General features: G+C 38.1%; 1 protein-coding gene across 1 annotated transcript in view; it reads right to left on the minus strand.

The window, feature by feature from the left end:
• Positions 1–821: 821 nt before the first annotated feature.
• Positions 822–12,307, minus strand: part of cntn6 (contactin 6) — a 70,423-nt gene continuing 58,937 nt past the window's right edge. Inside the window, exons 20-23 of the mRNA XM_085455758.1 lie at positions 11,783–11,963; positions 7,962–8,074; positions 6,418–6,586; positions 822–2,000 (exon numbers count right to left, since the gene is read on the minus strand). Coding sequence (XP_085311884.1) covers positions 1,921–2,000; positions 6,418–6,586; positions 7,962–8,074; positions 11,783–11,963 — 543 coding nt within the window. The 3' untranslated portion in view covers positions 822–1,920. The remainder of the gene's footprint in view (positions 2,001–6,417; positions 6,587–7,961; positions 8,075–11,782; positions 11,964–12,307) is intronic.

Here is a 12,307-nt window from a genome sequence, read left to right on the forward strand (position 1 = left end):
CATTTGTCATAGTGGGAAAAGGCCCAGCTGGTAATTATTAACAGTAACAATGACTCTGTTCCACTCAGGTGTGTAAGCAAACAATGCCGCTGAGGCGCTGTTGCACAATAGCAAGCCTAACTTGAACTAGAACACAGCCAGTGGATGAAATGCAGTTGTTCTAAAAGTGAGCTGTTACATTTATCAAACGTGCCCAGGTGTAGTGATTAATTTCCCAAAGCAGGGGAATAAAAACAAAACGAAAAAAACTGCTAGATTTTTATGACTTTTATTAGAGAATCCAAACTGGTAGATTTCAAGAACATATATATATATATATATATATATATATATATATATATATATATATATATATATTTTTTTTTTTTTTTTTTTTTTTTTTTTTAACATATGTGAAAACAGGTGCACAAAGCCTTTTGTGGCTCCAGAGCGAGCTGTACTAAATCTTATAAACAGTTTCAAGTGAAGCTGGGTATCGAGCTAGAAAGAATTGAGTCTACTCGATCTCTGGAGCCTGCCTCTCGTCTGCGTGCGCCTAGCAACTCAAGGCTACGACAGCATAACCCACAAGAATCACTCAGAGAATGTTCGGTGTTCAAAGTGCATTGTGGGTAATGCACTCAGCAGCTGAGTGGGGGAAAAAAGGACGCTGGGCATCGTTCACTTATGTGTGTAGAAACATTTTTTGCCCATCCCACAAAATAAATGCACATGCCAAATAACTGTCAAATTCAATATCAGTAAATCAGAATCTAAATCAAAAGATCTTGTTTGCTGTTTGCTGTGCACATGTTTACCTTGGGGTGGTTCATGCAGAAAGAGGAGACACCTGCACCATTAAAGCAAACAAGCAGGAGAAATTCTAACTGAAGAATCTGAAAGAATATATAACAGTATAGAATAGTATATTATATACTAAGTGCAATAATCCTTTCTGTCATCGTTGTATTTTTACTCAGTTGTATATAGTATTTGTATTTGTATTCTATTTTTATCTTATTGTATATTTATTTTATTTTATTCTACTGTATATAGTATTTTATTTTATTCTATTCTGTACAGTTGTGTACTGTATTTATTCTTATTGTATTCTAATTTTTGCCTCATAACTTTTGCACTGTCCACTTCCTGCTGTGACAAAACAAATTTCCCACGTGTGGGACTAATAAAGGTTATCTTATCTTATCTTATCTTATCTTATTAAAAAAAAGGTTACTATTGGTGTTAATTTTGATGTACTTTCTTTAAATTTCCTTACCATCAGTTATTTAAATGCATAGGCATTTTTATTTGGAGATACACTGAAAATGCTGATCAATGAAACACACATACCAATGACTTGTATCATTGTTGCTTGTTACTTTGACTTACTGACGTGGACACCGACACCGTGTACCAGTAGCTGACTTTTTGGATAAACCTATAGCACTACTATATTTGTGCATGCTTTAAAACAACACTTAACAAAGTAAATAAAGGAATGTGAATGACTGTTTTAAAGCTGCATGTTAAAAAGGTGACACTCGTGCCTTTTATCTGTTCTTAGAAGCTAGGGCAAAAAAAAGTGGAAATGTAGAGTCGAATGGGGAAACTGGGACACGGACCTGCGCTGTTCAATTCTCAGTGCACGATAAGAAACTCATCTTCCCATGTTTATCAAATGCATGCATCCTGGAGGGTTGCAGTGGTCCTGAAAATTGCCAGATGAAAATGTTTTGTAATTGTGCTGTTGCCTGTGAGTAGCGGTCCGGCCACAGATTCTGTGGGGCATTTGACAACCTGTCAGAATGGTTTCATCATTCAGCTTTGGAAAACTTCTACTTCCGCTGCTTATTCCATAAATCTGATGGAATAAGATAAAAGACCATCTTACACTGTTTTCATTCTTTTGTCTAGAGCTGATTATAAAGGCATTAGAAGCTACAAAATGAACATAGAAAATATCACGAGGGCGGGAAAATGAATTGAAACTGGAAACACAAATCCTTTTGAGTTGAGACCTATAAAGAAAGGAACACAAAGTATAATGTTAGCAAAGAGATTCAAGACATAACTTCTGTGTCTTTTTTGAGTTTTGGAGTTTAGACATGGAAAAATGACAGCACTGAGTAGAGGAGAAGTGCTTACATTATGATGTATGTTTAGCTTCGTAACACATTCGTTGTTTGGTTCACAGTGTTTCTAACGTGTCCTGATCATTCAAAGTGCCGTTTTTTGTTTCCTAAAATTTCAGAACATCTATATTAACATGCAAAAAGCTGATGTTGTTTATCTCTCTTAATCTTTCGACTTAAAGATGTCAAACTGTGTCTGTTCTTTGAATGACTGAGGTTTAGTAACAATGAAAATAGACAGTTGTGTGTAATCTAAATGATTAAGCTTATTATAAAAGCTCTGCTACGTTTACATGAAACTGCTGATCGATCACAGTCAGCAGTCGCCAGCATCACTACGGGGGCAAATTTCACTGGTTGACTGGCCAGGTTGCACCCCTAGGTGTGTGTGGCTGCACTTAGCCCAGGTTTCCTTTTCACAGCTGAGAGGTTCGCTAGATAAGGATTTGGGGCAAAATACTGCATTGGTTTTTTTTGCAATTTGTACATCAGAAACTGATCAATAAATTATAGTTTCCTTACATAGCTTTGAGAGGTATTTGCAGAGAGTAAAGCTAAGACAAACTGAGAATACTGGAAAGTCTAATTGGTGCAAAGGTTTTGCAAAACATCAAAGCAGTTGTAAAGTGCATGCATGTAGAAATCTGAGTGGTGAAAATTTGCTGAAGTCCAGAATATAACAGAGAGGCATTCTTAAAAGCACTTAAAAGTGATTGTGAATGGCATTTCTCCTTATATATTCAGAGGCCCTCATTTTGCCCCTCATCCAAGAGGCTTTTTGAGTTATAGAACAACTGGTGGAGAGTCCAAGGTAATAAACCCCTACTGGGGCTGTCCCCCTTGAAGTGGACCTGAGGGGAATTGATCATATGAGTCATTAAATGAGCCAAGAAAAAAAAAAGCCACGGATCATTCCTGTCACTGGGGCGACAGGTGAAACCTTAGCGAGACTTTGCCCCACCCCATCATTATGTGAGTTATTGAGGGTACCAGAAGCAAAGTATGAATGGAGGTTGAAACACCTGTGAAGGGATCTCAAGATAGGTGGCTGATTGCTAGTGTCATAAACCAACACCTCTGTTCAACAGTGGACATTCATAGTGGGCATAGATGACCTGCTTTACTTCTCTCAAACCATCTGTCTTCTTTGCTAGTGTTCACATCCACACCAGTGTGAACACTGGCATCCTCAAAAGAGTATTCTTTCTCCTTTAAATGCAGGTGTACAGCTGGATCTTATGCTGCTCAGGTGGCTCTCCTATGCTGTACCAAGTGTTTGTGGAGTGGCTGTTTGGTTTCTCCTACGTCTGAGCACTCCTCACTGCATATGCTGTGTTGTTCAACCAGTGTTTGGTGTTTTCTCCTTGGAATGAACCAGGAAGTTCAGTTGCCTTCCTTTACACCTCTCAAGAGGATAACTTAAGAGGATCTTTCTCAGCCAAAAAAATAATTTGTTAACTGTTTTAAAGTAACGATAATCATTTGCTTTATTTTTGAGAGTGAGATGAAATATGTGTATCATTACCTTTAGAGGGACTGGTTGGATTTTTGATCTTTGTACAGTAAGGCTACCTGGTTTTATTTCTCGTATTCACTGGGCTGATCTAAGCTAAATAACGTTTGACTCCAGCTCTGTAGACGCTGCACAGATAACACTCTGATATTGTGTTTCTCCAGCTTCTCTGGGGAAAAAAATGAATGAAGCACCTCTTCACTTTAGAATTTAAATGGCTATAGCTTTCCTGGCACAGGCTATCTCGTAGCTTCCTTTGCACTTATGCACTGCTGTACCTCTTTTAAACTGTACTCTTCATTTAGAGTTTTTGCACTTATCGTATTAAATTCCATGAAACCATATCCATATAATGTTAAATATGCCAATGGGTGTTTTTAGAGCTATTGTAACCTTGAATTTTATTTTGAGTCGCTTTGTTTTTAGGAAAATTTACAAAGACAAAGTCTGCTTTAGTTGAGAAATTGTCATAACAGAATAGTTGTTTAATTAGGTTTCCTGCTGATGATTTACACAGAAAGAAGCAGAGGCACGAGTCAGAGTGACTGACAACTGAAGATCAGAAGCTGCAGATACTCCCGACAGACAAGATGTTTAATTTCAGATTTTCATTCTACCTGCCTAACTTACCTACTCTCATAACACATTTAGTTTTCCCCCCCTTATCCCATCTCTTTAGATTTACATGGAAAACATTTGATTTTTATTTAAAGAACACCAATTTAGTTGAATCAGACATTTACAAATGTAAAAAGGTCAACATATATATGTGTGTGTGTGTGTGAGTGTGTGTGTGTGTACATTTGCTGAACTATATAATAAATAAAAGGTTAAATAAAGTCACAATTATTTCTGGCAAAGTCAGCTTGTTTACATTTCTCCTCGTCTGTTTCCCAGGTAACGCCAATGCTTAGGGGCGATTGTGGCTCAAGAGTTGGGAGTTCGCCTTGTAATCGGAAGGTTGCCGGTTCGAGCCCCGGCTCGGACAGTCTCGGTCGTTGTGTCCTTGGGCAAGACACTTCACCCGTTGCCTACTGGTGGTGGTCAGAGGGCCCGGTGGCGCCAGTGTCCGGCAGCCTCGCCTCTGTCAGTGCGCCCCAGGGTGGCTGTGGCTACAATGTAGCTTGCCATCACCAGTGTGTGAATGGGTGGATGACTGGATATGTAAAGCGCTTTGGGGTCCTTAGGGACTAGTAAAGCGCTATATAAATACAGGCCATTTACCATTTACCATTTAGCCCAATGATCAGATCTTGAACTGACGTGACCCATCAGCTACACCTAAACAGCGACTGTGCTTTATGTTTTCATGATTCATCTGAAAAAGATGAAAACATGCTTCATATTTTGTCTTGTTGGCATTGATTAAGAGACAGCTGTGTTTTAAAAGATGGCTTTTATAGCTCTTTCTACAGTTTGTCTTACATTTATGTTTCCACTCACTCTAAAGACAGAAATGTGAAACTGAAAGAGGATATGAGGTTTGATCTACATGTCTTTGCTAATTGCAGATAATATTCCAAATTGCAAAATTAGTTAGAACAAAACAGATTACATGATTATAATCACTAACACATTTATTTTGACCATTAAACAGATCTAAGCTTCAGCCTTTTAAACTCTTTATTCTGTCTGAAGCAGGAAATCAAAGCAGTACGTCAGCTTTACCTGATTACATTCCGGGGTCTTAATCGTGCCAGAGTCTGCTAGTTGATATTTTCATTGAGACTACATAATACATTGTGATTGTACATCAGCTCCAGCGCTCCAGAAACTGGCAGATAAAGTTGAATTGTTTAACAATGTGATCACACCACAGCTGCCAACAGTTTTTAGACTTAATGAGATGTTTAATATCACAAATAAAGTGCTGTTTACCCTATCAATGGAGATCTATCACACCATCAACTACTCATCATTGTCAGTATATTTGCCAAAATGTTGAGCTACGGTAAGTAGCTCTGAAAAAACAAAACAAAAAAAGCCCCAAGAGCTAAAAAGCCCAACGTTCTTGGGTGAGATATCTGTGTACATTTTGTGTCTCTTCCTCTTGGTTGCATAGCACAGTCTACTTACAATTTATATGTGTATTCTGAAAGCCTTGTTCAAGCTACAGTAAAGCTGATAAACAACATCAGTCACACAGGGGATTAGTTACACACGGTGCACCCATCCCACTGCTTCTCTGCCTAATTCCAGCTCCAATCATTTGCATGCTGTGGAGCAGGGGTGCTCAATACGTCGATCGCGATCGACCAGTCGATCGCAAAGGTAGTATTGGTAGATCGCATGGCATTAAAAAAATAGATGCCAGCCTATCATCCATCCCGTCACTTGATTGATACAGGGAAGCCAGTCAGATGACAGCAGATTTTTTCTGACGCTTAGGTCGCTGCGCATGCGCAAACAGCGGCGCGAAGTGTAGTAAAACTGACAAGCTAGTCAGCGAGTTAACTCCAATTTTTAGCTCTCGGTTTTTTCTCTTAAACCTGGCCGTCAGCAGCTACTGTCCGGACTATGCATCCCTGGCTGATTCAATTCAGTGCAAGTCATCAGAGTAAACTCAGGTAATGACAAAAAATTTACATAGTTAATTGTGTTGTGAAATATTGGATATTGCGGTTATGCATGTATATACATTGTAGATATAAAGAATCCTCAATATATTTATAAATAAGTATATGTTTTGGATTTTTGTAGTGGGTAGATCATTTTGACTTGGTCATTTTATAAGTAGCTCACATGCGGAAAAAGTGTGAGCACCCCTGCTGTGGAGTGTATGGAACTTACTGGACATCTTTGGTATGCGGATGGGACCGCTGCTGGTGCCATCGCCCCCTTCGGTCAGAGCTTTGATCTCAATGAGGTAGTCCTCTCCAGAGGGGATTTGCAGTTCCAAACTGGTCTTATTGGTTTCCAGTACAGTTGTCCTCTCATGCCAGTTCTGGCGATACACAACCTGGAGGACAAAATGCAATTCTTTAGTCATAACAGTGAGATATTAAACTTTTTTTACTCATCAACAGAAAAATTTGTAACTTCATTCAACGTATCAAACTAGTGTGTAAAAAAACACATTCAAATCCAAGAGTGCCGCACGATACTGTTGCTTCATCTTGGTTATACAATCCTATCTCTAGGAGGTAATGAATTCAAAATGCCACACGGCATGACAGGGATGATTTGGCTCGATGATTCAGGGACTTGAGAACAGCACCTCAGACGTCATTTTTGCACATTTACTTGTGTAGCTTCACCATCATTAAAACACAGCAGAAAGTTTTATTTAGTCCTCCGAAAGAAACACAGTGTAGAGAGCCAAACTGCAAATTTAGTTAAAAAAAAGAAAAATATGCAAGAAATATTGACAGTATTGTCTTTGTGAAATCTTTACTCGAGTCGTGTCTGCAAAAGAGCCGGCTAAAGACTATGTACTATGTATGTGCGGCGGGTAAAATAAGTATTGAACAAGTCACCAGTTTTCTAAGTAAAAATGTTTCCAAAGGTGCTACTGACATGACAAGCTCATTGGATGACTATGATAACCCAGCCAATCCACACATGCAAACTCCTCTGTCTGAAATCAGGCGAGCAGCATCTGGTCATGACTGCTATATGGTGAAATGATGTTCTTTCTACTTCCACATTAATACCCCGACAGTGCTCACTGCAACCTGCAGTAGCTTAGAATTCTTCTGTAACCAATGCCCTCAATACGTTTTGCAACAATAAGGCTGCATAGGTCTGAGAGAGCTCATCATCATGAGGACGGTAAGCAGAGGACCCACTGGAGGATATCAGGCCCTCAACCCACTTTCATAAAGTTTCTGATTGTTTGGAGGTCATTGTGTAGGCCACCCTTGTAAAAGGAGGAGATACCAATGATAGTGATGGGTTAAGGACCTTCTATGGCCCTGCTCTAACTGCCTGTCTCCTTGAGACTGTGCCAAGAAAACTAGCAATAGCACATAATGATGTACTATCCTAGAGGTAGAGGAGTTGGACTACCTTTGTGTGTGTCTTGTATGTATATATATAAATCACAAACAGTGTGCTTTTCCACACAAAGTATGCAAAGTGGATCAAATATGATTCATCGTTTTACTGCTTAGAAAAACTTCATTCCTTTTGTGGCATGACGCCTTTCATTTTATCACCTGGAACAGATCTTTTAATTTTGAAAGGCCAGACAGGGCCAATCCATAATGTAACACTGGAGTGCTGAGGTCTATCTTTCCACTGCAATGAGAAAGCCATTTATTGAGATGACAGCTGCTGAGGCTCTATTTGTTTCCGCAGTTCTGGACTTTCTGCTGTTATTCTGACAAACTCACCTTGTATCCTGTCACCTCGGACTCATTCTCCATCGCTTTGACATGTTCCCAATTTAGAAAGATCTTAGAGTTGGTCAGTTTCCATTCAATACTCCCTGGAGGGTGACTTGGTGCTGCAAGACATGTAATTACAAAGACAGAAGATTTACAAATGAATGCGTGTCAGTGATCGTATTCTCTAAGCTAGTCTGCACGTAGCCCATTATGCATTTTACATCATATAGTCGTCAACCTTCAAGAGCAAACCGGAGAAAAATGAAGGTGCATGACCTTTGACTATCCACAGGAAATCAAACTACTTGATTAGAAATAAACACAGTGTAGGAAATCATTTGCAGTCTCATGTGCAGTCCTGTGTCCTAATATAGATGGCAATCTGTATAAGGATACTGATTATGCAGATTGGCTCTTTTCAGAATCTTACATGCAATGTAGGTGGATCATAATTTGTGATAACTACTGATTTATGAAGGCAGAAATGGTGCAGAGTGCAAAGTACAATTTCATTTGTTTCCTATGTTCGGCTTTGCATTGTGAGTTTTGAAATATTTCTTTTTCCTATCTATTATGTTAATAGTTACTATTGTTACTTAGATTTACAGTTATTTTATTTTATTGGGTTTATTTTGGTTTCATTTTATTTATTTTTTTAATATTTTGCTCACCTCATTTATATGTCATATATCATATTTGTTGTGTTTAACCCTAAACCTGTGGCTGCTGTATTTTGACTGTCACCTAAGCATAGTGAAATAAATCTAAGGACCCACAGCCAAAAAAAAAAAAAAAAAATAGAAGTGGCGAGTTGCCTTCACACCTAAACAGAAACATTGATGTAGTCAGAGGTTAAAGTGGGATTTGGCAGGTAGAGGAACTCTAATATCAGTTGTAGTGGCTCAGCATGGGGAGAAGAAGAAGAAGAATTCGTTTCTATTGAGAGCTCCAGTAGATTTTCTTTGTATACCAGCTGTGATCAGCTGACCTGCTACTGCTGCTCTGAGGTTTACTGGTCTTTGTGGATTTGCACAGCTGAATTGAACAGGATGTAGCCCAGTATTTCACAGCTATCTTGGCTGATTTCAGTTCTCTACACTGACAGTATACCGCATATAATGTTTTTATACTAGACAGTGGAAAGTGTGTGTAAAGGTGGAATACACTGCAGTAATATAGGCATTATCAGATTAAATTCTGATTAATGTACACTCTTTTTACACTTTTCTAACAGTGGCCATGAACACCACAGCTTTATTATACATTCACCACGGTACAGAAAGCGAACCTGCTTTCATGCAACCTCTAAATAACACAAAGTTTGTATTAACCTCATTGTTCTTCAAGACGTTTCACAACAAAATAAATAAATAAAAACTTCACACCATACAGATCCAATATCTGATGTGATAAACAAGGACATTAAATGTAAGCTTTAAATCTGCAGTTTATCAAATGCCTCTGAGTTGTCCTTACCTTTAAATCTAACCTCTCTTCTTCCTTTCTTTCCTCATCTCTCAGTAAAGTCACCGCACAGTCTTTTCTCTCCCTGTGAAATATAGCTGCTGTACCTTTAGCTAGCAGAAACTGTGCGGCAGACTGCATGCAACCAGTTTGTGTGTTTGCTGTTATTTGTTGAGCTGATAGGAACGTTGCATTTGAAATTACCTGCCACATTAAAAAACATTGTTCCCCTCAGGATTATCTTTTGTATCATTGTTCTTTTTATTTAGGCTCAAACTGATTCGATGTTTGAAGGCGCACAAAGCTGGGAAATAAGAACCTTATTTAAATGTGTTAAAGCTAAAGTAAGGAGGCTCTTTAGAAAATGTAAGCAGTAGAAAGTACAGATGTTTGTGTAAATATGTTCAAAGATAAAGTAAAAAGTTGTCAGTAACCTTACTTTGTTACTTCTCACCTCTGACCAAGGCAATTTTTAGCAAAGAGTTAGCTTTTCACCTTTCCTGTCAGCACACACTTGTTTAACCAGTATGTCCTCCACACTATTCTTACCAACATGGTCTCATTCTGGGGCATCACATGATGCCATTCTGTCACCTGCGTCACCTTTGATATACGCCATGAGATAACAGCCTTACAAATCCCTGAAAAGTCAGTATAAGAACATAGAAGAGATGCTGATAGTCAAGAGCCCAATGTGTCCAAACTGTTACATGTTTGAAGTTAACAGGTGTGACTTTAAAGGAGCTGAAAGATCCACTCTGAGTGTGCTTTTAATAAAAGCAGTCATGGAGAAAATGTACAATTTCCGTGTGGTACAAAAGTGCATTATAAAGTGTGGAGGATGTAATAGATTAAAGTTTCAGTTGTTCCATAATCAAATGAAGTTTTTACGACTGATAAACATTTTCCATGTTTGTCTATATTTAAGGGATAATAAGAAAGGACGGGCTTTTGAAATTAAGAGGCTCGAACCTGAAGATACTTTGAAGCTGAGCCTTTTATTGTCTTCAAAGACATGTTTGAATAGAAACCTGCACCGAACAGGGGCCTGCTCATCAGGTTATCTTTTAATGAACTACACTAACAGGAGGACTTGTGGACACATTGATATTGTATTATTGAAAGAATCGACCCAATCTTACAGCCTATAGTGATTTCTAATTTATTAACGGCTCTCTTTTGTTTTCACTCAGCTATCACACAGGAAACAAGTTTAGCAAAATTCTTAATTCTTTCATTTGGGTTTTTAGCTTAGTTTAATAGACAAAGGTACAAAACTTTTGACTTTATAATCAGAAAAAAGTAACTTGTAAATTGGTGCTTGTGAAAAAGAAAATCAAAGAGTGTAAGAGAGGCAGCTGTGATGTAGGTGTATGTGTGAATGTTACCCTGAGGTGAGAAATAGCTGGAATAGCTGGAGGCTTCAGTAGTCTGGTAATTAACTGTAGGGGTGTTACCATAGAAATGTGACAGTATAGACGGCTTTCTTCCTGAAAAGATGGATTTGCTGCACAACTATTTGGGAGAATATGACTGGATGGGTATGAGTGAGTAAACAAGTACCACTTTTTATTGTGATTTAATTTACTTTAAATCACAATAAAAGTTTAAATTCTTGAAAGGAATGCATCTACATTCATGCAATGCTTTAAATACATTTTGATTGTAGGGTTTAGGTTTATAAAAGAGGTATTCAAAAGCCCCTTATGGTAAAAAGCAGATATAAAATATCAGACATAATATAATATTGGGAAGATCTCCAGCTGGTCTCAATGAAGTTGGTAATATATTTTTTGAATCTTAAAAAGTATTGAAAAAGTTTTTCTATGATGAACCACAAACCCTTAAATTTATATTCACAAATCTGACTGTGTATTTAATGATTATTAAGATTTTTTCCATACAATATTGCAAACTCTGATGGTAAATGTTACAATTAATGATTGTAAAACTTTGTGATTTGACATCAATCTGATGCACTCATCAGAATATTTTTTTTTTGTTTCATGGAACAGGTAAAAAGCATGACGTTTAAGTATAAATACAGTACTTGCTTATATTTAAACATATTTATTTCAATATGGCCCCCTAACAGCATGTTGAAATACTATCCTAATATGATCTCAGTTTTAATATTCCTGCTATTAGAAGGATAATAATAGTGATATTATTGGTGTGAGTAATTACCTCAGTCTCAGCTGTTACTGTGTAAGTATTATCATCATTGGGCACATATCGAGTATGTCATGTCTAAACTCCATTAAACAGACTCAAACGTATTTTTTTTAAAAAAGAAAGACCCTCGAGTCAACATGAAAAAAGCGGTTAAAGTAAATAGATCCCAGTTTTGTGTGTGGACTCACGTGGTTTCTTGGTGGTGATATTAAAAGGTGTGCTGCAGGGTCCAAGTCCAGCACTGTTCTGGGCTCTGACTGAGATCAGATAAAGTGTGCTGCCCTTCAAGCCGGAGAGCAGAGCTGTGCAGTTGATAACCCTCACTCTGTCTGCTTCACTCTGCTCCAATCCTTCCTCCCAGAAGAGAACCTGGACCAAAGAGACATGAGTTACCACAGACCTCTGAGCATAGTGCCTACCTTTTCATTTTTTCCTTTTAAACTGTCAAGGTAGCCTGTTTCCACCCTGATTGGCCATTAAGATAGTCACATCATGATTATGAAGTAAAACATCCCGCACAATGTCATTTCAGAGTGCATATGCTGTAGATTCAAAGTGCATATGTATGTTTAAGCAGTACCAGCTGACATATAGTACAAAGGAACAGACCTATGGATAAGATACAGATATCAGGTTTAAAGGAGCATCACTTTAGTGCTTCCACTTTATCGACTTAGCTATTGTAAGTCTCCGAGCAGTCCAACACTACCAAA

This window comes from Copadichromis virginalis, linkage group LG5, assembly GCF_057382275.1.
Source record: "Copadichromis virginalis isolate Kocher_CV1m ecotype Utaka linkage group LG5, C_Virginalis_male_GT1.1, whole genome shotgun sequence".
NCBI lineage: Eukaryota > Metazoa > Chordata > Actinopteri > Cichliformes > Cichlidae > Copadichromis > Copadichromis virginalis.